General features: G+C 44.2%; 1 protein-coding gene across 6 annotated transcripts; it reads right to left on the reverse strand.

The window, feature by feature from the left end:
- Nucleotides 1-2,649: 2,649 nt before the first annotated feature.
- Nucleotides 2,650-26,783, reverse strand: CCDC15 (coiled-coil domain containing 15). Of its 6 annotated transcripts, none has more exons than XM_061593160.1 (11): nt 26,764-26,783; nt 19,628-19,850; nt 18,345-18,494; nt 16,668-16,874; nt 14,223-14,339; nt 12,227-12,376; nt 11,296-11,400; nt 9,782-9,885; nt 6,378-6,644; nt 5,373-5,521; nt 2,650-3,780 (listed from the first exon to the last, which is right to left on the reverse strand). In XM_061593160.1, exons 2-11 carry the CDS (start codon nt 19,802-19,804, stop codon nt 3,662-3,664), a joined length of 1,545 nt encoding a protein of 514 aa, XP_061449144.1. In that variant the 5' UTR covers nt 19,805-19,850; nt 26,764-26,783; the 3' UTR covers nt 2,650-3,661. The 6 variants fall into 6 exon arrangements, with proteins under 6 accessions (XP_061449144.1, XP_061449145.1, XP_061449143.1 ...); XM_061593161.1 differs by lacking the exon at nt 26,764-26,783 and adding an exon at nt 26,400-26,741 and having other exon boundaries at nt 6,537-6,644; XM_061593159.1 differs by lacking the exon at nt 26,764-26,783 and adding an exon at nt 26,523-26,740.

Below are 26,783 nucleotides of genomic sequence, written 5' to 3' on the forward strand. Positions count from 1 at the left end.
TTTTTAATGATTTTTTAACAAAACATCTTGGTTCTCCAGCTTGTGTGGGTTGCCCACAGTAGCTTACAACTGAAGTGTTTACAACTATCAGACAATGATTTCAAACCAAGTGATAAGCAATGGAAGAGATAAAAAAATATCCAGTATGAATAGAAAAGTCTTCAGGCAGCATCAAAACACCACCAACCGAGAAGCCAAGCGAGGACTCCTGGGGCAGGGAGAAAGCTGGTGGTGATGTGCAAGAATCAACTCTCTGTTGGGACCAGGATCTAGAGAAGGACCTCTTTCAATGATCTGAATATACAGGCAGGTTCATTTGGGAAGACGTGATCTCTTGACATCCATATTATATAGTGTTTTAAAATGAGCCACCAAAGCTGATCTAAACAATGGGGACTTACATGCTGTAGAAAACTGTCACTCAGAACTCACTGCTATGTTCCAAGCTAGTTGAAGTTTCTGAACACTTTTCAGAGGTGGCCCTTGTAATGCATGTTTCCAGAAATCCCATCTAGATGTCACCTGAGCTATGTATAACTATGGCATATTGGGCTCCTTCAAAATGCACCACAGCTGGTGCACTAGGCTAAGCTCTGCAAAGGCACTGCTGGCCACCGCTGCCACCATCCAGTAACACTCCCACAGCTAAACCTGATTTGGTCTCGACAGCACTTTTTCCCATTTCTCTGGACCATTATTACAGTTAGTTGGTCACAACAGGCAGGTTGGATAACACAGGCAGGTTGGATACATCCAAAGAAAGGGTTTAACACAAAATCACCTCTCCCCTTTTTATAAAAGAAGAAATGGATCCTCCTCCTGTTGGACACTCCTATTGTTACACAAAAAATTCTCATTAGCAGATTAAGGTCTAACTTTTACCAATGTCACTGCACGCAAATCAAGTGACCATCTGCACAGATGGAGAAAAACAGAGGCGGGTCTGGGATCCACCCAGCAAGGTTATCTTAGGTAAGCTGAGACAGGGCAGAGGCCAATTTCTTGGGAAAAAACACTCTCGGGCAATAAATCTCACACGCTGTAGCATGAACTTTCCATATACCGTAATCATAGGGTCGCCATAAGTCGTAATTGACTTGAAGGCACATACAACAAACATTTATGCAGGCGTACTTGTTGACAGTGCAGGAGTTATTATCACACTGTGCAGGCACTAGAGTCACAAGACACATTCTAGATGGTTGTTGCCATACCAAGTCTTTTCAGCACATCTGTGCTATAGTTCTATCCTGGTTTAACCTTCATGGTTCCTGGCTTCTCGTGGGAACTTTACTTTTCCTACACCTATCACTCCAGCATAGATATCAAGAAATACTCTACGAGCATCTAAGTACTTCACCATGTGTTGGGGCCAGGACAGAGTTATGGATGGCCATATCTGAATTCAGACCTTGCAGGTACATGTTCTGGCTCTGGGTACCCAGAGATCAGTGACCTGAATGAAAAAGCTGGAGCCTGAAGTACAACAAGCAGAATAGGGATGGGGAACATATGATCCTCGAATGTTGGAGTAAATTGTCCATCATCCCTGGCCTTTGGCCATGCTCGTGGGGCTGATGGGTCTCAACAACATCTGAAGGACCACAGATTCCCCTGTACTGCTCTGTTCACTAGATGGACACAAAAGGCCAGACTCCTCCTATACCAGGCCTGGACAAACTTGAAGCTTCATGCTGCTTGATAATCATAGGATTGTATAGTCATATTCTCTTCTGTTCCCAACACATCAGCCATGGTAGCTCACAGATCATTTGAGTGCCAGCCTCAGACGCCATGATAAATTTAATATTTTTCAAGAGTAATACTAAAAAGATGTAATAAATTGAAAGCTCCTTCTCCTGCCCATTTTCTTTTTTAAAAATCCAGTGCTATTCAGATCATAGTAATCAAAAGAAAAGGGTTTACTGTTCTACTAGTGATGCATATGGATGCTGATGTTACATTGTTATTGCCAATTGTTTTGGCATCTTATTTGCTATTTTTTTTAGCTGAAGTGCAATTGTTTCAACCAGGTTTAGTGTTACTACTTGCTTGCCTAAGCTCCACCCACATTAAGCACATAGTTTAAAACAATGGCACTGCAGCTGAATTCTGTGATCAAGATAAACATGGATGAGGATATAAAAAACAAAAAAGAAACAAACCCGTTTCTAATAATTACTGCTGTGAAGTATAATCCATAGTCTAATCTAATGGCTGTCTTTCTGCAACTAGTAAGTTTATTTTGGGAAGAAAAACATTTTAAAAATAACTCACCTTAAAAACATCTTTTTCAAACATCTTAAAAAGCAATTCCAATATAAACTGGGATAAACTGGTCTCTGCTTAAAAAGCTTGTTGTACTGTGCTGAAGAGAACAGGTCTGAATCCAAACTGGACATATTTCAATGAAGTACCATTCTTTTACATATATGGAATTCTGGGGATAGACTAGTGAAGAATATTGCACCTGCAAAAAGAGTCTTCTTAGATATTCACATATTGCAGAAAAATTACAATCCTATAAGAACAAAAAATCCCTGCATGCAAAGGTCAATCTGACCATACTCCTCACACATCATTGCATCTGTGGTGGCTGTGTTGCAGGAGGGCAGAGACGGAAAGGGAGAATTGACAGCAAACACCAAGAGATAAAATTTGAAATATTTTTATTGCAATGGGTCAAGACCAGAGAACTATCCTTTTGTATGGCGCCTGCAAAAGCATGGTTCTTGGAAAGGTTATGAATCAAAAGAACCCACCTTTGCCAACAACAACATCAACATCTAAAGGCTCAGCTTTAAAGTTTATTTCCTTAGAATAGATTAAAAAACAGAAGGTTTGCAGAAGTATTCTTGCCCCATATACGGATGCAAGTGATTAAAAAAGAATAGGAAGTTCTACTATTTCAAAATTCTTGCCTGACATCTTGCAGGTTCTCAGCTATGAATGGACTCCCAGAACAGACTCAAATAGAACTAAATCTTGTATAACAAACACCTTCAGGAACATGTTGAATCGCATACTTTTATTTAATTCACATTTAAATAAAGTGTTTCTTCATCAGATCTTGATATTACTGAGCATTATCATTATCAGCACTAACTCTGTCCTCCTGGAGTGATAGAGGTAGCCTGGAAGAGAAATGTAGGCTTGGGTTTTAAGACTAGGCCAGATACAGAACGACTTTAGAGTTTTCCTTAAAGAAAAAAATAGCAAAGTAAGAAGAGGCAAGCTTTGTAAAGTGGACGGATAACTAACACAGCTGTACCTTACAACCTCACTCATGGCATCAAAAGCAAAGCCTGAACCATGGAGTGCAACAAATTAAACTTGGCTAAGGTAACATGCAGAGGTATGCAGGTGCAGGTTTGACTGGGCTCAAATCGATCCAAGTCCTCTTTCCACAAATGATAGGTTCCACGTATGAGGATTTAATTTTTGACACAGCAATATCTTCTGGGTTGAGACCAGCACAGAATATTAGCATGAAAAAGGAAAGGAAGTGCCTTGGGTCAGGACTCCTTTCCAATTTATTTTTTAATAGGAATTGGGGCACGATCCATGAGGTGGTTAGATGTGCATGCCAATCACCTACTTGCAGACACCTTGACTGAACTGTCGGTGGGAGAAAGGGAAGCTCCATTTCTGGAATCTATTTTCAAGAATTCTTAGAACGTGCATGTATAGTTGCAAATGTATGAACAGCAAGTCTTGTGTTTGAGCCCCCATCAAAAACATTACAAGATGAGATGACAGATTGCAGAGCCTCGGTATATGCTGGAAAAAACAAACAGAACATTAGGTTTTGTATTCGTTTAGGGAAAAAAAAGAATAGAGCAGGAAGGTGAGGAAGAAGGGTGAGACTTCTAAAAATTCTATGCCGTGTGAAGACAGATAACTTTGTCACCCTCTCCCATACTATAGGGCACAGATTCAATACATACAAAAGTATTTCATCATACAATCCATAATTTATGGAGTTCATTGAAACATAATGTGACTACTGGCTTAGAGGGCTTTAAGAAATGAATAGTTAATTTCATGGAGGATAGATCTATAAAAAAAGAATATAATAAATGTCACTGAATACCAGTCGCTACTGGGCAATAGTGTGGAAGGGCTGTGACCTTCAATGTTTTGCTTGTAGTTACCCCAGACGTATCTGTTAGCCACTGTGAGAAACAGGATGCTGTACTAAAGGGAACTTTGTGCCAATCACGCAGGGCAGCTCTTATGCGCTTCACATGGATACAGTACTACTGTGTTACCTTACACAGAATCAGTCCCCTGGAAGAACCGTTGCTCTGTGTTTGGGGTTACTCGCTAGGTCAGGAATTAAACAATGAATGCAACCCTTGCCTTTGACCAAAAAATGTCTCCCTCTGAAATCCACAGATTCCATGGAAACTGAGCAATCTGCAGTGTAACTGAGCAGCAGGCAAGTCTTTAGCATGAACATGCAGAGCTGCAGCAGCTTAGCAGACAACAGCTTAGGAAAGACAAATAATGAAGGTTAAGAGGTGGGGAGTCGGAGATACAATACCCCACTACTTCATCATCTCTCTTTAAAATTTCAGGACAGGCTAAAAGGCACACGCAAGCACTGAATGGAAATGCTATTTAGCAACCTTGGTAGAACAATCTTAATTTATAATGCGTATTTGTGGATCCAAGATTTATCCAACCACATAGTAAGAGCTGTGGCTCAAAGCTCCCCTACTCATTGAACTAGGAGGCTTTGTAACTTAAGCAGGGCTAAAATCTCATACCTGGAAACTACAGAGTCTCATATCTGGAAACTACAGAGAGAGAAAAGAGTGGACGAAATGAAAACATCTTTTACCCTTGTCACTAGAAACTGTTCCTTGTTCCCTCTGTAGTTTCAACTTTTTTTTAGACATACTGCATCCTCCCCCTGCAATTGTTTTTGTTTATCTCTACAACTTTGGAGGGCTAGGAACTTTAACGCTTAAAGTAAAGATTCCCAGAAGATAAAGGCTGGGTACTGGATTACATGCAATAAGTCAAATCACGAACTTGTGGCACACCAGTGGTCTTAAGAATTAATTAGGGTACCTATAGAAATAAAATCTGGTTCAGAGTACTCTGCCTGTTGGAAAGAGTAATCAATATCCTCGTGGTCTTGGTACGGCTAAGCAGAGCCCTTCAGAATGAATCATACAGTTAATATCTATGATTAAAAATCCACTGGCATTTATCAGTTTTTCAAGGAGCTGCAACATGTTATGATAGGCATTAGCTGTTTCAAAGCATGCCAGTATCCAATGCGACATGAGGAATGGTAAACAGCAGTCAGTAAGAAAGGAGCAACAGCCATGAGTAATAAAGATTGTCAGAAGGCCTTATACCTTTGTGGTTTTTATAGAACACACAGTTGTTGGCGCAGCTATCAGGATGAGAGTCCCAGAAATCTGATCCACAGAAGCACAATGGAGGCAAATTGATGTTGTACATTTTGATCTTCTCTCGCATCTGAGCTCGTAATGCTTCCACGTATCTGAAACAAACCACATACAAAACCCTTTGTTTTGTTTTTATTAAAAATAGTTGAATGCCAACATTTGGCCCTGATAAGGGCCCTCCAAGGTGGTTTACAAAAAAAAAGAGAAACAGGATCAATACAGAGCATTAAAGACCAAGAAAAGCAGAGCTAAAGCCTCCAAACTTAAATTAAAAACCAGAACAACATGGTTTCCACTCTTTGCCTAAAAGTAATCAGGGATGAGGCCAGTTTAACTTCCCAAGGGAAAAAATACAATTGACTGGCCAATCATTAGTTGCCCAAATGGATATAGGGAATCCGCATCTGGGTTCATTTCAGGACCTCATTTTGTATGTCTGTTATTGCTCAAACACAATGCTACTGTGTTGACTCACATGGCTAAGTAGCCCTGTAACCACCAATAATGTTGCTGCAATTGGCTGGAGCAGCTGCAATAGCTTTGCTAGCCAGGAGCTGCTGTGACTGCTCCGACAGTCACAGGAAGGTTGGTGGGTGTTGCATCCTAGCTCAGGAATACCTGGGGTCTTCTGGACTTCAGCTGCCTTTGCTGGTGGCAAATCCTGCCAGTACAGTCTCTCCCCAAATATAGCTGCTTGGGACAAAGAGAGGGGAGGGCTCTTGTCATCACACCCTGGTTTGTCACTGTGGGCAACAAGATGAACTAGATTGCAGTCTTAGTTCCTACATATGAGATTTTAGGAAGATAAAGGATGGTATTCAATGCTAGTCCAACTTAGAGTAAACAAATTGAAGTTAATAGACATGACTAACTTATGTTCATTGATTTCAGTGGGTTTACTCTGAGTAGACTACAACCCAGAGAAAGCCTGCCTTGGATATTTCCTCTCACCTTGAATATTCTTTATTTCTCTGTTGTCTTTCCATTACTTTTTTCTTCTCCTTCATGTCCTCCAGTCTAAGTTTTTCAAATTTCTCACAAGCTTTCCCCTTGGCGTTAGCATCTCCTTGAGAGGCCCTCTCCTGTATCTTCAGTTCCCCTGCAAGGTACCTCTCTTGTATCCTTGGTTCCTCGGCATAGCATCTCTCCTGTATCTTCTGCCTCTCCTGTATCTTCTGCTCCTCTGCATGGCGCCAAAGCTCCTTTCCTTTCTTAATTCTGTGGGCAGGAATGGAATTTTATTCAGTCTTTCAGAAGGTCACAAGCTAGAGCACAGGTTTAAATGCAGCGGCAAGACTGATAACGAAGACCAAGCGGTCCGAACACATAACACCTGTTCTGGCTCGCTTGCACTGGCTGCCAATATGCTTCCGGGCCAGATTCAAAGTGTTGGTTTTGACTTATAAAGCTTTACACAGTGCGGGACCACAATACCTGCTGGAACGCCTCTCCCGATACGAACCCGCTCGTACACTACGCTCCACATCGAAGGCCTTCCTCCGAGTTCCGATTCAGAGAGAGGCTCGGAGGGTGATAACAAGAACTAGGGCCTTCTCGGTGGTGGCCCCTGAACTGTGGAATAGTCTCCCCGATGAGGTGCGCTTGGCGCCGACTTTGCTATCTTTTCAGCGCCAAGTTAAAACCTTCCTCTTTTCTAAGGCATTTTAATCTAATTTTAATCTTAATTTAGTTTTAAACTTGTTATAACTGATTTTAGATTTTCATTTTTTTTCATATGTGTTCTTGTTTTATTATGATGGGTTTTATTGTATGTATTTGTATTTTTGCTGTACACCGCCCAGAGAGTTATGCTAGTCGGGCGGTATAAAAATCTAACAAATTAATAAATAAATATAATAAATAAATAAGAAGTAGAATAACACAGATGCACTCTCAATGTGAAGATGGTAAACACTGGTTAAAAATAGATTAATATCCCTTCCGTTTCAGCATGGTTTGGGTTTGATAAACATGGCAACACCCTGAAAGCTCAACTCTCCATATCCCTTAACATTTTACTTTTAACTACATGGCACATTACCTGTTACTATCATCTCACCTCACTCATCTACATTCATTCTTTACCAGCTGTACTCTTGAGCAAAAACATGGCCTATGGATAATGTAAGGCAGCAGTTAAAGAGTAACCTTTAAAGCCACAAATTGCTTGATTCAAACCTTAGCCATTAACTCACTAGATGACTTTAGGAAAGATACACACATATGCAGCCCCTGTAATCTGTAATAAGGGGATAATAATGGTCTAACCTTACAGGACTGGTATAAGGATAACTGAGATAATGTTTTCGAATCCTAAGAGTATTGTATAAGTAATAAATCTGCACAAGTCACTTTCGAAACATGTTATGTACCGTATATTCCGGCGTATAAGACTGGGCGTATAAGACGACCCCCAACTTTTGACCCTGATCCCCGTTTAAAAAGCCAGCGTCCCTCTCCCCTTTCTTCCCTGCGTGGACAGCGCCCCCTCGCCCCATAGCCCCCACCGACCTGTGGGCGGGGATGCGCTGCGCCCCGGCGTGGCCTTTGCCCACCAAGAAGTGGACGTCGCTGAGCACCTCGTTGTTGAAGAGGAAGGCGAAGCGCTCCTGCACCGTCGGCTTCGTCGCCTGCCAGTTGTAGGCCGGCTCCTGCGGCGCCAGAGGGCGCCGAGGAGGAGGCCGCAGGGGCAGCTGTCGGCAGCGGGTTCCCGCCTCCGCCGCCTCCCGCTACCGCCCGGTGGTTGTGCGTCAGCGGAGGTGCCGGCGCGGCCTGCGGTGGCGAGAGCAGCGAAAGCGGCCCGCCGTTGGCCGCCCAAGGAGGAGCAGCCACCGCCGCCCCGTCGTTCGCCTGAGCAACTGCGGGCGGAGGAGCAGCAGCAGCAGCGGGAGGCGGTGCAGGCGAGGCCGCCATGGAGGAGAAGGACGCGGGGAGGCTGCTGCTGCTCCCCACCCCGGCCGCCATTTTGCGACGGAGGAGGAGGCAGAGGAGGCCGTGCAGGGCGCCGCCTTCGCCGCGGTGGAGGAGGCAGAGATGGCGGGGACGGAGGAGCAATGGGGATTCCCCTCAGGGGAGGGGATGCCGGGCCAGGCTGCGAGCAGGAGAAATACTGTATATTCCGGCGTATAAGACGACTGGGCGTATAAGACGACCCCCAACTTTTGAGAAGATTTTCCTGGGTTAAAAAGTCGTCTTATACGCCGGAATATACGGTACTTAATTTATAAATAGGGTTCACACATTGCATTTCTCCTTCAAATGGGAGTATCTAGAAATGGCTAACAAGCTATTTAAAAACAAACAGAAAATAGTATAAGCACATCAAGATAAAAATCAGAAATAACAAAACATCAAGAAAGCTATGCCAAAACAGAAAAAAAAATCTAAAGAGTGGACAAATCAAAAGATTACTGAAAAAGAAATTAGTTTTATAAACGGTTTTAAAGGGGAATTAGAATAGGTCTATTACAGCATGTATTAGCCATGACAGCTAAATGGAACCTCCATATTTAGAAGCAATTCTGGGGACAAGTGGGAGAGGCCTATTGCATTGCTTGCGGGCTTCAAAGACACAAGTGGATGGCCACTTTGAAAACAGGACGCTGACCTAAATGGACCTTTTTTTAATCAAGCAAGGTACCTCCTATGAAATGTAGAATACAACTTTGTCATAACTGCTACTAACTTTCTAAATAAAATCTATTCAAATGGAGAGGAAAGGTACAAGAAATAAAAAAGTAAAAATATTTACTTTACAAAGGCATGTTGCTGAGGGAGAGTGATATCCATTTGACACCTCCCCCTTCAGCAGTTTCCTTCAAATTCAGTATTTGCATAGACTTTACTACATCATAATAAAGTTTTCATCCAAAAAACCCGTGGGAGCAAGGGCAGGTTAACTTTATACTAAATACCTATAAAAAGATAGCTCATTCCCATATATAAGTAGTATATGCAGCTAGTAAGTTGATGGAAATCCTGCTAAGCATGAATCATGACAGGACAAGATTCCTCACGTGTTATCAAAAAGACAGCTGTCTCTGGGGTGTATCTCTACACTATATAGACAATGAAGGCAGACTTAATGGACTTGTTATTGTTTAGAGTTTCCTATAGATTGCAAAAATAAGAATTATATCTTTGATCAGTTTCACCTCTTTCTCTTAACAGCAAAAATGCATTATTTACGGCTTTCAGTGACTTCATGGTTCCCACGCTCTTAGATATTTATTTAAAATATTTCTATCCCGCCCTTCTACCCTATAATAGGACACTCAGGGTGGCTTACAAAAATAAAATCAGATATGGCCCTAACAGATGCAGAGCAAAAGGATGGTCATGTATTGAACACGTACTTCTCCATTTTCTTCTGCCACACCTTCTGTCTTTGCTGTTCCTTTACTTGTTCTCTTTCAATATCCATGAAGAGACGCCTGTATCTCAGGTACTGGCTTTGACGCTACAGAAAAAAAACAAGAGGTGTTTCAGAGCAATAGGGGACACTGCACAGTATCATAGTACATATGCTACACAGAGAACTATTCCACCATTCTATTCAACCCTTCCACCGGGCTGCAACAAAAGGAGAGGTATGGCAGCATGGCCCCGCTCCATTGACTCAGCGTGGACTAATTGCCATTTGTTTCCCCTTCACCCAGACCTCTCTCCCACAGTGGCCACTCCATCTACTCGTGGAACCTTTTCATCAGAGAAGAATGAGTTCTGACAAGTGTGCTTATTTTCACATTTCCTCTTTTGCCTTGTCCTTTTGTGTCATGTTGACTAGATTATAAATCTGATGGCAGGAACTACGTTAGCTTTCTTAATTTTTTTTGCAGGGTCAAGAAAATGTTAAGCATCTTGCCAACAATTTAAAATGAATGGAGCCCAGAAAGTAGGGATACTTATTCTGGCTTAAATAATCTAGAATTTAGGAATGCGCTTTGTAAATGCCTCAGGATCTTAAAAGAGTCAAATGCCAACTAGAGAAGTGGCTGCCAAGGATCCTCCTGTACAAGATATATATATTGTTATTTTGTTTAATAAGAACTTGTTGGCACTTGTCATTTTCTCTGTTCTATCACCATATTTATATAATTGCCATTATTATTTAATCACTTCAATAGAGCTCAATAAAGAAGCTGCACACTGCAATTAGTTATGGCACTACAATTTATTGAAGCAGTTCAATTACAAGAAACTTTTGAGCTCAATACTGAGCCAGATTTCCCTCTGCTGGCCGGTATTTAAATCACAACCTTGTACATTGCTTTGACTCCCATGTGTCCGATTTGTCCTCAAGTTCTTGGGTTTTAAAAGAAGGGTTGGAGGGGTGCGTGGGAGGGAAGAAAGGAAAAAGATCCTCTTTACTATGCCAGCTCCCAGGTTAGCACAGCAAAGAGGCGCAGACTGGGGTTGCTGCCATCATGAGATAGTAACAGGGCCATCTCTGAATCCAGCAGATCTTGTGCTGACCCCTTCACTTCTCTCCAAACACCCCATTTTAGTTGTTTCTGCTGGCTGCTACAGACAATGAGTTTCTGCCTGCCAGTCGGGCGGTTGCATTGGGACACTCCTGCCATCGACAGAACACTCTTGCTAGAGGAGCAAGGCAGAGGGATACCTCCACCTCATCCAAACTCTCTCTAGCTCAGCAGATCGGGGGTCTGGATTCCTCTGCCCACCTATAACTTGTGGCCATTGTACTCTTATGCTGATGCAACGTGTGCATGCAAACACCATTGTATCAAAATTTTCTGTATCTTCTAAAAAGCAAGCGGAGAGACAGAATCACACCTGCAATCACCACAGCTCTGTTATTTCCTCATGGAAATTCATTTGCAAGGTGAATTAATCCAAGACCGTATACCTGCTTCTTTGATTCTTCTTTCTCTGTTCCATACCAAAGTACCTGGGTAGCTTGAGTTTCAGTGCCAAGTGCTGGACAGGTACTTTTCAATATCTCACTATTAACCTGCAAGGGGGAAAGACAGAGCAAGTAGCAAGCCTCAGAACCTTGTGACATAAACCATTATAAAAGGCTTCCATTGATGTTTTCACATATAACCCTTCTTTTTTAGTTTTCCCTAAAGAGCATTTATTTCTAAGTTACGTAATGATATAAAACACACCATTATTTCGTGTGGATACAGTGGGCACGATCCAGCCACAGTGAAGTCATTTTCTGTTCCACTGATGCACTTGTTAACTTTCCCACTGAAAATCAGGACTTGAAACTGCTTAACTTTGGTGGAATCGTATCCTGTGTTTGGTGAAACGTACGTTTGTTGGTGCAATATTCTAGGTTTATTTGGGCAAATAGTCTGGAAGCAACCAATACTTAAGCAGGTATAGATCGTATTGGTCCTTTTTATGAAAGATCCATAAGAATTTGATATAAGCATAAATAAAAATATATTTAAAAATAAATATTTTAGTAGGCTGTAGTTGTTTAAAAAACCATTGCATATATATCCAAGCCAAGTCTCTGGGGTCTTTATTGTTAGGCTATCTCATAAAGGGTGGCTTAAATTAGTTTAACAAACTATAGTAAAGCAAGCATGTTTTCATCCTTTGATTAAACCTTGAGCTACCAGCCAATAATGAAAGTTCAGAGATAGAGGTATGGAAGCCATGCAAAGAGTTCAATTGTCTTCTACTCCTGAAACATCACAACCTCTCACACAGGGAAAGAGGAAAACAGCAATGCCAATATTCCTCCAAAGCAGCAGCTGAGAACACACATTACCTTTTTTGTATTTGTAATGTCAAATACAAGTTTGGTACTGGAGAAAACTTACTTTGTCAAACTCTGTTGTACAGTCTGTGCCTTTGCTCCGCTGTACTTGCTCTCGCAGTTCAGCTGGAAGGTCGTGATATCCCACGAGTAGTAACTCCCCACTGTCACCCTCTTCTGCATTTCCCGGGGTTGTCTTGGGAGATGCTGGCTTCTGAAGAAAAATGAAGACATCATTTCAAAAATCTGCCCACAATGTACGCCCACCCTTGCTGAGACTGAACAGCTTCACTGAAACATGTCTGGAAGTCTCTTGCACTTTGAGATTTTTTAATTGAAAAGCAGTATATGTAATATTCAAAATACACCAAATAAACCGAAGGAGATGGTTTCCTGTTTGGGAAACGTGCCCCAGTCTTGGGACATAATGGCTTGGTTCATGTCACATTAAGCCATAGTTTAGTGAGTGAGCAAGCACTTACTCAGAAGGTTTCTGCAGCATTCCCCCCTGCTCCTGGTGTGCCACAGATGAAGCAAGCCAGAGTCTGAGGAAATAAACCACAAACTCCAATTTGGACGACTTGACAAGGCAAACTGGCTTATTTTGTTTAATGTGACATGTGAACTGGACCAGCGTATTGGCAGATCCATGTGCCAGGGTCAGGGAATCCCCAAACTGCAATGAAGGGGAGAGTGGGGAGCTAAACATTTCCCCTGGCTATGCCTACCTCCAAAAATCCCTTCAACAAAAAACAGTTTTCTCCCAGCTGGGCTCTGCACTGGAAGTAATGCTACAGGGAGACAATGGAAAAATGGAAATGGACTGCCTTCAAGTCGATCCCTACTGCTACCCTATGAATAGGGTTTTCATGGTAAGCAGTATTCAGAGAGGGTTTACCACTGCCTCCCTCTGAGGCTAGTCCTCCCCACCTGGCTAGGGCCTGCTCAGCTTGCCACAGCTGCACACGCCAGCCCTTCCTTGTCCGCAACTGCCACCTGGGGAGCAACTGGGCTCCTTGGGACTATGCAGCTTGCCCACGGCTGCACAGGTGGCAGGGCACATAACCCCTGAGCCACTCCCTGTGGGGGTGATCTTTAGCTGGCCCTTGACACCCAGGAGACATGAGCGGGGATTTGAACTCACAGACTTTGGACTCTCAGTCAGGCTTTCCTCCCCACTGTGCTATACCAGCATGCTACAGGGAGAAATCTGCATTTAAAAAAACCTGTTTGGTGAAAAAAATGTGGTTGGAAGGAGGATTCAGTTAGCCCTTATTTGCCCATGCTGTGACTTAAATCACACACAGATTCCCTTCTGCTTTATAAGGATTTCGTACTGTTCAGGTTGGGTCATGCCATTGCCACATCTAATTACAGCCTTATACATTTTCAAAAATGACAAAACACCACTTTTAATTGGGAAAGATCTCCACATAACAACTTCAACTTTCACCTGATGGCTTTACGTTGTAAACAGCTAGATAAGCTATCATAAAATCATGCTCTCATCATTTCAAGCCGTTATTTAATAGGAGGAGATAAAGCTACAATACACATTTGGCACCATTACAGTGAACTCCATGAACTTGCCTACCTAAAGTCATCCAATGCCAAACTTTAAATACATCTCTTGGTTGGAATTAAAAGCTGTATTCTTTGTGATGAGGGCTGCTGTTACTTGGAGAAAGTGATTATGAACAGTTACATTTTTAAAAGAGAAAGTTGTCTAACCTTAGGACAACTATATAAGGCTTTAGACATACTGTACCCAGGATCTTAATGTATAGTTAGATAAGATCTGAAGTATCCTTTTCCACTTGTTTCATCCTAATCTTGTTTATTGTTAATTAAACTTGTTTTTAATTAACTTAAAAACTATGGTTTCTTCACAAGATAGGACATAAACCATGGTTTGATCCAGGCTTCTTTCAACAAACCATAGTTTAAACTATCCAAAATTCAGCCATAACCAGAAACTCTGGTTAGATTAAATAAAGAAGATCTAGCAAAGAAGATCTTGCAAAATGTAACAAAATAGTGAGCATTTTCTCTGGTTTCACCTCTATGTTTGGACGGCTCTCCCAAACACCTCCTGGAAGTTCTGGAGGACTATCACCTTTTGCCATAGCTTTCTGGGAAGCCAGTCTGCGACGGACCTGCTGCACCGTTTTTCTTACCTACAAAAACAAAAAACTCCCGTAAAATGCTACTGACAGAATGAAGCTTTATAAACAGGCCGGGGCTTGCTTGCTGTTCTACATTTACCTTCTTGAAAAACAGATGGCCTATTAACAGAAAGTATTGATTTTTGGAAGTGTTTTTCCCTCTTCCAACAGCCTAATGAAGATTTAGTATTTTGTTTCGGGGACAGCCAAGAACAGCAATGCCTGAATTAATGTTCTTTTGGGCACACACACACCCGACATACAAGTTACCATTTGCATTCTACCCCAGCTCTATTTGTTTACTCCATGTGCCAAGATAACCTGGCCAAATTCACATACGGATATAGCATACTTTAAGTGGCACAACAGAGCTAGCTCTCTGCTTACTAGGGAAAAGTGCCTGTTAAGAGACCATCTAGTGAATTATATGTGATTTAGAAAGTGAGCACATAGCCTTAGTTCTACTCAAGAAGCCACCACTAAGGGGAGGGGGAAGGGTGTATTAGCCCTGCAGAGAGGGAGAAGGGGAAAATCAAGGCAAACAGAAACTCAGTCTGGCAGTGGTGGAAAAAGAGTTGCTGCTGCTGCAACATATCTCATGAATTACCAATCACAACATTCTGAATATAGCATTTCCACTCAAATCTGTATACTTTGCACTTTGGGACAGTTACATAGTATGAGAACTATGTCATGATCTGGACCATGGACAGAGGCTGATTCTGAGGGACCATCCCACAATAAAGGCTGGGTGGGTGTGCCAATCGAGTTTGTTATCCCTGCTTTGATGAAAGGACAGTCTAGGAGCAGCAAGCCAAGCTGGAGAGCTTCTGTATCTTACTCCAAGAAAGGCTTGGAGTGCTAGCAAAATCTGAGCATCTCCCAGCCTCCCACAAACCAGTTGTCTATGGCATGTAAAATGGCAAATTTTGATTTTTTATAATTTGTGGTAATAACGTAAAAAAATCTTTTAGATGTGCTAGGTATAAAATATGTACTTTCAAATTTGAGTTCACTGTCCATCTTGGAAGGTCTGCCAAATAATAGGTCGTGGTGCTGGTGTGTGTGTTAAAATGATTCTGGAGTAGACTCCAGCAGGTCTCACTAGGTAAGACGTTGCACAGTGTTAAAGTCCACAGTCAAGGAAGCCATGCTTTATTCCTGAATGCAATTTTGCCTTACAATGAACTGCTGAGGCCCAACAACATGTTCCGGAAAGCACTAACAAGGTTTTATTCCAGTGGTGCATTTTCAGTGCTAAGCAGTACATACTGACTCATGTACATGTGCTGTATGACTGTATAACTCAATACAGACACACATGGGGCAAAAAACAGCATGGTATGTGTGCATGTGAATCAATGCTTATGATTATCTCCACCAGAACTTTCATTTTATTTTGAACGTTTTCTGCCATGGTCCTGCAACCCCAAACTCTGTACTTCTTGTGTTTGTAGCATGTGTAGATTGCCTACCCTACTTCTGCACATACATCACATTCTGCATAAAAGCTAGAACATATAGTCTCCAGTGCAGATAGAGGTTGTATCCAATGCCAGTCACACTCATCAAGCAGACCCACTGAAATGAATAAACATGGCAAACTTAGGTCCATTACTTTAATTGGGTCTAATCTGAGTAGAAGGTAGTTGGATGCAACCTATCAGTTCTGCATAAGTAAAAAAAAATGCCAACTATTTTTCAGATGCTTAGGATAAGGAACTACGGGCACAATCCAACTTGCATTTACACTGGGCTGAGGGGAGCTGGATGAAGCAGATCTCCAGCTGAGCCTGCTGGGTCCTGGTTCAGCCGGCTACGCCAGTGTTAAGTCCCTCAGTTCAGCTCAGCTGAGACTGGTGTAAGTGAAGCCAGTGTAATTCTGAAAAAGGGGTATTCTGGAGGCGTGTCAGGGGAGGGGCTGAGGTGAGGGGACTTAGGCCACATCCAACTCATGTTTGGAGCACTCCTGCAGGTCCCAATTCAGGCAAAAGTTATGCTGGGAAAAGGGTCAATCTAAGAAAACAAATACAATAGAAGTCAATGGATAAGGCTTACTCCCCAACAGGGGTAACTGGGAGAACAGGCTTTTACTTTCTGGTCCCTGCATGCGGCTCCTGTCTGAGCCAGCGTTTAGCCAACACAGGGGTTCTTGAACAGCAATTGGATGCGGCAGAACTTTACACCGGCTTCTCTCGCGCCAGCACAACTTACACTGGCTTCCCCTGAGTTGGATTGCTCTGCTTGGCATCCTATGTTACGGAGACTGAAGGATAAAATGCCCACCAAACTCAGGAGAAAGACAGAGAGAGAGATTCCTACAGAAAGAAAAACACTCACAGTCTTTGCTTGCTCTGAAAACTGAACATCTTGCACTTTTTCTCCCCAGTCCACTGTGTAATTAGGCTGCTGCACTGAGATGATTTTACTACCAGAACTGCAGATGGCAGAATCTGTGTTATATCTGTACAGACATGTGCTTTTCTTGGGGGTCAACTGCAATGCAGAATCTGAAAATCCTATCACAACAGAGCTTTCTTTAAGAGCCTGCAAAAGAAGAAAAAAGTAAAAGACAACAAGAGAGCAATAAGAAGGGGGTAAGCGCATCCCTGTCTACTGTTTTTATGAAGAATAGTGATCAAAGGGGCTATAGGCTGATATAACTGACTTCACAGGTAATACTTGTTTATCTTTTTATTTACAACAGATGCCAGCAATTCTAAAACCAATATCAAGTTGTTATTTTCCTATCGGGTGATCAATTAAGGTGGGAAAAGAGAAGTAATATACTTGAGATATGTTTATTTGGCTGTAACAGAAGCAACCAGAAATCTTCAAGGAAGGCTTTGCATAGAAGTTTGAAAAAAGTACTTAAGTTGCCTCAAAAACTTTCTCAAGAAAGACAGGAGCAGATATCCCTTGAAATGCCCTGGTTCCAGGGTGTGGTCTGAAGGCACATGAGGCCACCGCAATCGTGAAGCTCTGCATATGGCATAAATATGTGGATGGGCAACAACTTGGGAATCACATGCACACCACCTTGGATTCCATGACACAAGACAAGATATAAATGTTAGAAAATAAAAATGAAGTGCCAGACCCAAAAATGAGATTTTCATAGGCTCCTCAGAGGACATGCCAGACAACATCAGTCTTTCCGTGTTACACTACATAGCAAGAAATGTTCTCCTCTGCATAGGGTACAGGTGGGCAACCTGTGGCCCTTAACTTCTTTTTATGTGGTCTCTGACACCTCCTGGAGCTGTCTGCTTCTTTCATGCCATCAGAATTCCACCCTTCCTGTTTGTTCACTCCTTATTTTTCTCAGTCTTGAAATGTTTCTTGACTCTTTCTATGCTGTTTCAGAACAATTTGAAAGGACAGTTTTATAAAAATAAAAACATTTTTTTTACTATTGTCCTGGTTGTATGGTTTCATTAAAAAACAGAGAGATCCCCCTATCCTGCACTGTCTGGAAGCCAGAAATAAATGACTTCCACTTGCTTTCCACTTGCTTTCCAGAGCAGTAGCTGTATCAATCTGTTTTGATAAAATCCTCTGTATGCTATTTACGAGTAATTCCATCAAATCCAGTGACTCTTCTGAGTACATCTGCACAGGACTGGGAATTCTAATCTGAGGTACTATGATGAAAATTGAGGCAGGGTGGTCTTTATTCCAGATAACTTAGTCCAGAACATGGTTTCGCTCTGGCTTCTCTCATCAGCAGTTGTCTTCACCCACCATGGGCATGTGGTCCCCAATAATTACACTGAGGTCATGTGGCCCTTGAAAGAAAAGAAGGTGGCACCCCCCACCCGCTGTAAAGGGACCCTGGGTTCCAGAATCATGCAAGAAAACACCTTGATACGTCACGATACAAATTTTCATCACTAACCCTAAAACCAGACTAATACTCTTTTTCATTGCACATTTAAAGCAATGCTACTTTCAGGGAAATATCCTACATGTGTAGACAACAAAAGCAGAACTAGATATTAGGAGACATTGACTTACTGCTTCATAGGACTTCTGGAGCTGGTGTTTTCTCCTCAGCTTAATATGTTGGTTAACCCTGTGTTTCACCTCTTCTTGAAAACGTTTCAAAAGCCTCTCTTTTTCCTTTTTTTGTTCTTTGTATTCTTTTTCTATTTGAGCTGCTTTAGCCTAAAAACAAATTTGACATCATTTTAAACCAGGGTTGGGCAGATGGTAAACTGCAGTTCATCAGTGAACCACTGGCCAATTTCTGGTGATGCATCTAGTTGCTGGGATTCTTGCTAAGAATGCTGGATTACGAAGAACTTGGTGTGATCCCAATATGTTTTTAAGCAAAAATGTGTTCTTGCTTTGTAACTTTTAATATGCTGGCCCAGTTTGCATGTTAATGCAAACTCTGGATAGCACAGCAGCAGCAGGACAAGCAAAGAAATAAAACAGCAGTGATTTTTGCCTTAGCATGATGTGCAAAGCAGGCCACTGGTTAGCAACAGTGTTCTAGTCTCAGTTCATCCAGCTCAAGTAAGCCCCCCTTAGGTTTAAAACAGAGAACTATTTAGACAGGAAATACTGAATAACTGCATATATATATGGAAATGGACTGCCTTCAAGTCGATCCCAACTTATGGCAACCCTATGAATAGAGATGTCATGGTAAGCAGTACTCAAAGGGGGTTTACCATTGCCTCTCTCTGAGGCTAGTCCTCCCCACCTGGCTAGGGACTGCGCACCTTGCCACAGCTGCACAAGCCAGCCCCTTCCTTGTCCGCAACTGCCAGCTGGGGGGCAATTGGGCTCCTTGGGACTATGCAGCTTGCCCACGGCTGCACAGGTGGCAGGGCACGTAACCCCTGAGCCACTCCCTGTGGGGGTGATCTTTAGCTGGCCCTTGACACCCAGGAGACACGAGTGGGGATTTGAACTCACGGACTCTGTACTCCCAGCCAGACTCTCCTCCCTACTGTGCTATACCAGCTGTCAACCACATAGGATAACACAAATTATACAATCATAGAAAGGAAGATTTAAAAAAACAAACACAGTAGTTGCTGAACAGCTCAAATTACAAATAAGCAGCTTTGCTAACATTCTCTCATAGCCAGTACAATCCAGATTCAATTTGTAGTCCCGTGTTCAACTCTGCAGCATCAGCATGAGGCTTCAGAGAGCAACTGCCAGTTGGAGAAGACACCAAAAGGCTAGATGGATAAGTGATCTAACTCAGCAGCAAACATCATATCGCAAATAAACTGAGTTTGAAAATTTTGTAGCAGCTGACAGTTTCCCTTCTTAGTACTTACAAAAGCTGGGCTCTCTACTTGTTCTGCATCATCTTGGGCACTTTCCACCCAAGCCCCAACAGGTGCCACACGCTGGGTCCTCTCTGCTAATACGCTCCAATTCACTGCTGTTGATTGAGGCTGCACTTTTTCCCCAGTAGATCTCCAAGGATGATGTTGCTTCATGGATGGTAACATCCCAGCAACAGTGCAGCTTCAAAACTGGGATTTCTGGAAGAAGTCTCTAATGAAACACAAGATCAGGTTCAAGAAGACATCTGCATATGAGTAGGTATCCTAGCTGTGCTAACAGATCACTACCAAATCAACCTTAAGGGATGCTGTTCGACCAGGGCAGGGATGAAGAACCTATGGGCCTCTGGATGTTGTTGGACCTCCAGGTCCCATCAGACCAGTCACCATGCCAATGGTGAGGAATGATGGGAGTTATAGGCCAACATCCTCTCGAGGGTCATGCGTTCCCCATCCGTGAACTAGGGTCACCAACTGGTAAGAAAAAAGCCAACCCAGCTTACTGTGTCTCACTAACAGAGCTTTGATCTGTAAAAATCAGGTTTCCATGATGTGGAAACAAGTTCACCCAGTTATTACTGCAGATCAAACTGCTTTAAAGGGATTGCTACAGGAGCATGTACAAGAAGTTGACAACTCTTCCTAAAAGACCAGGTAGTTTTGCAAACTTGACACATCCAAACTATTATTTTAATACCCTCGGGTCATGCACACATATGCTTAAACTTTCCTATATGAACTTATTGCCTTCCTGGGGTTGTATGCAACTTAATTCTACTCAGAGCTATTACAAGTAATGAACCTTACTTAGTCATGTCCATTGACTCCAATGGATTTATTCTGAGTAGGACTAGCACTGAATAGCAACCACTAGCAGGCCTGCTGAAGAAGACAAACTGTATCAAGTGGTCTCTGGGGAAGAAGCAGAGCAATTCAGGGAAGAGCTGCATAAAGATATCAGTTTGAAGCAGTGCCTGCAAGGGAAGAGGACCATCACCTCCCAGGGAAGGAGAGCCATCTGCCTGCTTTGCTGCTGCTGCTGCTTGGTCAACATCTCTGCTCTCTCCTTCTTGGGCTCCTGCTCTGCACGTGGGCACCTTGCAGGACCAGGCCTCAGGTACTCAGCCAGCTGTGCCTGATACTGTTCCACCTGTCCCTTCTCTGGAGGGGATATATAAGCCGGCTGGCTGAGGGGGCTTGGGAGATCCAGTGCCTGCAAGGGAAGAGGACCATCACCGCCCAGGGAGGGAGAGCCATCTGCCTGCTTTGCTGCTGCTGCTTGGTCAACATCTCTGCTCTCTCCTTCTTGGGCTCCTGCTCTGCACGTGGGCACCTTGCAGGACCAGGCCTCAGGTACTCAGCCAGCTGTGCCTGATACTGTTCCATCTGTCCCTTCTTTGGAGGGGATATATAAGCCAGCTGGCTGAGGGGGCTTGGGAGATCTAGTGCCTGCAAGGGAAGAGGACCATCACCGCCCAGGGAGGGAGAGCCATCTGCCTGCTTTGCTGCTGCTGCTGCTTGGTCAACATCTCTGCTCTCTCCTTCTTGGGCTCCTGCTCTGCACGTGGGCACCTTGCAGGACCAGGCCTCAGGTACTCAGCCAGCTGTGCCTGATACTGTTCCACCTGTCCCTTCTCTGGAGGGGATATATAAGCCGGCTGGCTGAGGGGGCTTGGGAGATCCAGTGCCTGCAAGGGAAGAGGACCATCACCGCCCAGGGAGGGAGAGCCATCTGCCTGCTTTGCTGCTGCTGCTGCTTGGTCAACATCTCTGCTCTCTCCTTCTTGGGCTCCTGCTCTGCACGTGGGCACCTTGCAGGACCAGGCCTCAGGTACTCAGCCAGCTGTGCCTGATACTGTTCCATCTGTCCCTTCTTTGGAGGGGATATATAAGCCAGCTGGCTGAGGGGGCTTGGGAGACCCATTGCCTGCTGTCCATCGCTTTTGGGCCCCTATTACATCAGCTACTACGGACTGCCGGTTGCTGAAGCCCCTCGGATGCTGCTGTGCTGTCTGAATGTATGAGTGGGTTGTATGAGTGAGTGTGTGATTGTGTGTATATGCCATGAGTTTTATTATTTATTTTATTTTTATTATGTGCCTGGGCGAGAGGACAGTGTTGTGGGAGGGTGGACCAAAGGGGGCCCCTATTAGTGTAGTGACGGGTAATGGGAGGTATGGCGCTGTGAGTAGGACATGCCAGTTAAGGGGAACTCGCCCCAGACAACTGGTGGCTGTGACGTGTTCCGGTCCTCCCCACACCCACAGGATTGCTGGTAGTTCTATCAGCCAACCCTCGGATCTCCAGTTGCTGCTTTTCAATGCCAGATCAGTAAATAATAAAACCTCCCTCATCCATGACCTAATTGTGGATGAGGCGGCCGATCTGGCATGTATTACCGAGACCTGGGTGAGCGATCTGGGAGGTATTAATCTCTCCCAGTTGTGCCCACCTGAGTATTCGGTTCAGCATCTGGGTAGATCCGAGGGTCGGGGAGGGGGAATCGCTGTGGTCTATAGAAGTTCCATCCCTCTTGTTAGGCACCCTATCCAGGTGGCTAATGGTCTAGAGTGTCTACACATAACGTTGGGTCAGCGAGACAGACTGGGAATACTGTTGGTGTACCGTCCACCCTGCTGCCCAACAGCCTCCCTAACTGAGCTGACAGAGGTGGTCTTGGATCTATTGTTGCGTTCCCCCAAACTTTTGGTATTGGGGGATCTCAACATTCATGCTGAGGCCGCTTTATCTGGAGCAGCTCAGGACTTCATGACCTCCATGACAGCCATGGGGCTGTCTCAATTTGCTACTGGCCCTACGCATGTGTCGGGGCACACTCTGGACTTGATTTTTGCCTCTGGATTAGGGGATGGTGATCTGAGAGTGAGGAATTTTACATCTATTCCTTTGTCATGGTCAGATCACCGCCTATTAAGGTTTAGACTCACATTGTCTTCTCCCCTCTGCAAGGGTGGAGGACCAATTAAGATGGTCCGTCCCCGGAGACTAATGAATCCTGATGGCTCTAGGGAATTTTCCGGCTGATAGAATTGACGGTCCTGTTGAAACCCTGGCCACGCTGTGGAATACAGAAATGGCCCGGGCAGTTGACACGATCGCCCCGGTGCGCCCTCTCCGTTGCAGAGCTCAATTGGCTCCCTGGTTTACCCCGGAGCTAAGAGTGATGAAGCAAGAAAGGAGACGGCTTGAGTGCAAATGGAGGCGAACTCCCGATGGCTGTAATCATGCACTTGTGAGGGTCTCTACCAAACTCTATGTGAAGGCAGTGAGAGCAGCAAAGAAGCAATACTTTGCTGTCTCTATTCAGTCATCTCTTAACCGCCCAGCGGAACTTTATAAAGTTGTCCGGGGACTTTTACACTCTGGTCCCCAGGACGCAATAACACCATCAATTGCCCGCTGTAATGAGTTTGCGCGACACTTTCGTGATAAGATCATGAACATCCGCCGGGACCTTGACTCCATTATTGTAGCAGTTGATCCTAATGAGGTGTCCAGAGCACAGTCTTGTCCTGTTTTACTGGATGAGTTTCAGTTGGTACAGCTTAAGGATGTAGACAAGGTGCTTGGACAGGTGCGGGCGACCACTTCTGCTCTGGATCCTTGCCCCTCATGGCTAATAAAAGCTAGCAGGAATGGAACAGCCGGCTGGGCCAAGGAGGTGATTAATGCCTCTTTACGAGAGGGAGTGGTCCCATCCTGCCTGAAACAGGCGGTGGTGAGACCGCTCCTAAAAAAACCCTCCTTGGACCCTGATAATTTGGACAACTATAGGCCGGTAGCAAATGTTCCATTCCTGGGCAAGGTCCTAGAGCGTGTGGTCGCTCGCCAACTCCAGGCTCTCTTGGATGAAACTGATTATCTGGATCCATTTCAATCGGGCTTTCGGCCGGGGTTTGGTACAGAAACGGCCTTGGTCGCCCTGTATGATGACCTCTGTCGGGAGAAAGACAGAGGGAGTGTAACTCTGTTGGTTCTCCTTGATCTCTCAGCGGCGTTTGATACCATCGACCATGGTATCCTTCTGGAGCAACTTACGGATTTAGGAGTGGGAGGCACTGTTTGGCGGTGGCTCTGCTCCTATCTCGGGAATCGTCTCTAGAAGGTGATGCTGGGGGAACATTACTCGAGTCCCTGGGTACTCCAATATGGAGTCCCACAGGGTTCAGTTCTGTCCCCCATGCTTTTCAATATCTATATGAAGCCGCTGGGTGAGGTCATCAGGAGTTTTGGAGTGTGTTTCCAGCAATATGCTGATGATACGCAGCTCTACTACTCCTTCTCATCTTCGTCAGGTGAGGCTGTTGATGTACTAGACCGCTGCCTGGCCGCGATAATGGGCTGGATGAGAGCTAATAAACTGAAACTCAATCCTAACAAGACTGAGATGCTGTTGGTGGGAGGGCCCTCTGCCCAGATGGTTGATGTTCGACCTGCCCTAGATGGGGTTACACTCCCCCTAAACGAGCAGGTACGTAGTTTGGGGGTCTTATTAGATCCGCTCCTGTCACTTGAGGCTCAGGTAGCCTCGGTGGCACGGAATGCATTCTACCAGCTTCGGCTGGTAGCCCAACTACGACCCTATCTGGACAGGGAGAATCTCGCCTCAGTTATCCATGCTATGGTAACCTCTAGATTGGATTACTGTAATGCACTCTACGTGGGGCTACCTGTGAAGACGGTTCGGAAACTTCAGCTAGTGCAAAATGCTGCGGCCAGAGTTCTCACTGGGACAAAGAAATTTGACCATATAACACCTGTCCTGGCGCAGCTGCACTGGCTACCGATATGTTTCCGGGCCAGATTCAAAGTGTTGGTTCTTACCTATAAAGCCCTAAACGGCATCGGACCGCAATACCTGGTGGAACGCCTCTCTCGCTATGTACCTACCCATTCACTACGCTCGACGTCGAAGGCCCTTCTCCGGGTCCCAACTCATAAAGAGGCCCGGAGATCAACAACTAGATCTAGGGCCTTCTCGGTGGTGGCCCCCGAACTATGGAATGCCCTCCCAGACGAGATACGCCTGGCGCCGCCTTTGTTATCTTTTCGGCGCCAGGTAAAAACCTACCTTTTCGCCCAGGCTTTTTAAACATTTTAAATTTAATTTTAAACCTAATATGGATTTTAATTTATAAACTCATGGCAATTCTATTTCGGATTTTTATCATGTTATATTTTTCACACTTGCTCATATTTTAATTGTGATTTTATTTGTTGTACACCGCCCTGAGAGCTTTCTGCTATAGGGCAGTCTAGAAATGCAATAAAATAAATAAATAAATAAATAAATACCACCTCATATAATCCTGTTTTTAACAGGTTTCTTAGCTCTCTAAAATATTAAAACACAGCAAAGATGGGGATTTCTCCTTCCATGAAATGTTTTTTAAGGTTTTTAGTGTTACAGTATTAGAATTAAGAGTCCCCATTAAGGTTGCCCAGTAGCTAGGTCAAAAAGACAAAAATGGGAGAGAAAGACAACTTGGTTTACTCCTACCTCCTTTAGCAGAGGTTTAAGCAGCACCAGAAGCATTTCATAAAAAGAACTAAACATGATCCTTATATTGGCATTTATCAGGATACCTTTCACATTTTTTATATTACAAATTTGCTTTTTTTAAAAAAAATCTTCAGCTGCAATCTTATACACGCTAAATTTGTCTAAGGCTGCAATCCAATATATACTAACCTGGGAATAAGTCCCATTGAAGCCAAGGGAGCTTACTTCTGAGTAGACACAGGGCTGTGGAGTTGGTATGTCAAACCTTTGACTCCGACTTCTCTATTTTTCTACCGTCCGACTCCGACTTCTTCATAAATGGCAAATGTATGTTAATTTTTCTACTGTCTGACTCTGACTCCTTCATAAATGGCAAAAGTATATTAATGTATTAATAAATTAATATTAAAATATTAATTTTATTTTGAAGTCAGAGTCAGTACATTTCTACCGACTCCACCCAAAATTGCTTCCGACTGACTCCACAGCCCTGAGTAGACGTGCATTGGATTGCAGCCTAAGTCACAGTGAAGTTGACACAACTTACTTCTGAGTAATCACGTATAAGATTGCCCTGTTAACTGTTGGCACCAGTTGTCATTTGTTTTGCAAACCACTATAAAATTCATTAAAAGTTTAAAAGTGGTATAAACAATGATAACAATCCCTTGCTAATTGAGGCAGATCAAACTGTTGTTGGTTTGTTTTGAAACATCTATGCCAAGGATAGGGGACCTGTGGCCCTCCAGATGCTGCCAGACTACATTTTCCACCATCTCTATCAATGGGCGTGATGGCTGGGTCTGATGGGAGAAGTTAGGAGTCCATCAACATCTGGAGGGCCACAGAGTTCCCATCCTTGCCTTTCAACAAGAAGGCTCCTCAGAGCAGCTCACAGCACCCCCTGCTCCATTTCTTTAAAGGAATGGTTAAAAGGAGAACAGTTTTAACGGCTGCCAACTCTCTCCAGAGCAGGGTAGCCCAATGCAGAAAGAGGACGAGGCTCCTGGCACTTTTAATAGCTGCGTAGAAGAGGGAACCAGCTTACCTTGCATGGCAAGCTGCACCCGCTGAAATGCCCTCTTCTGCACAGCTATTAGAAGTGTAAGAACCCTCTCTCTTTTACATCAGGCCACCGTGACCCACAGCCATGGTAATCTACTTCCCAAGTGACCCACAGGAGGGGAGCCTGTCAGTTTCTGCCTTCCCGACTCCAAGGAAATTTGTTACCAGCACCTTCCTCGGGGACTCGCACGCGTTGGCAAAGCTTTGCTCCCCTCCGTCCCAGAGAACCAGGCTTTGTCCATAGCATCCCGACTCTGCCTCCACCGTTGCCGTAACAACCCTCGGATTCAATACCTGCCCTTACTGACGCCCGCTGCAACTGGTGGCGGCGGCGGAGCTGCCATAGCAACCCCCTCAGGCCTCGTCTACACGCTGCCTCACACCATAGCCCAGAGAGAAACCAAACAAAACCTTCCCCCAAACAGGAAGCAGAAACCGCGAAATCCCACGCTCTCTTCCCCTTCTCCTCCTAACCGTCACTTTGAAATCACGCGCCCAAGGCCCCGCTTCCGCCTTGAAAGAGTTCTAGCCCCACCCGCTTCTTGCTCAGGCAAC

This window comes from Rhineura floridana, chromosome 12 (assembly GCF_030035675.1).
Source record: "Rhineura floridana isolate rRhiFlo1 chromosome 12, rRhiFlo1.hap2, whole genome shotgun sequence".
In the NCBI taxonomy this organism is placed as follows: Eukaryota; Metazoa; Chordata; class Lepidosauria; order Squamata; family Rhineuridae; genus Rhineura; species Rhineura floridana.

What these genes read in the sequence shown, in the direction of transcription:
- CCDC15 (XM_061593160.1), bottom strand. Translation starts at nt 19,804, where the DNA reads ATGTTACCATCCATGAAGCAACATCATCCTTGGAGATCTACTGGGGAA. An exon ending in TCCAGAAGTCCTATGAAGCA is followed by an intron (nt 16,875 to 18,344) that starts GTAAGTCAATGT and finishes CTTCTTTTGCAG; the next exon opens with GCTCTTAAAGAAAGCTCTGT. An exon ending in TGGCAGAAGAAAATGGAGAA is followed by an intron (nt 6,645 to 9,781) that starts GTACGTGTTCAA and finishes TCCTGCCCACAG; the next exon opens with AATTAAGAAAGGAAAGGAGC.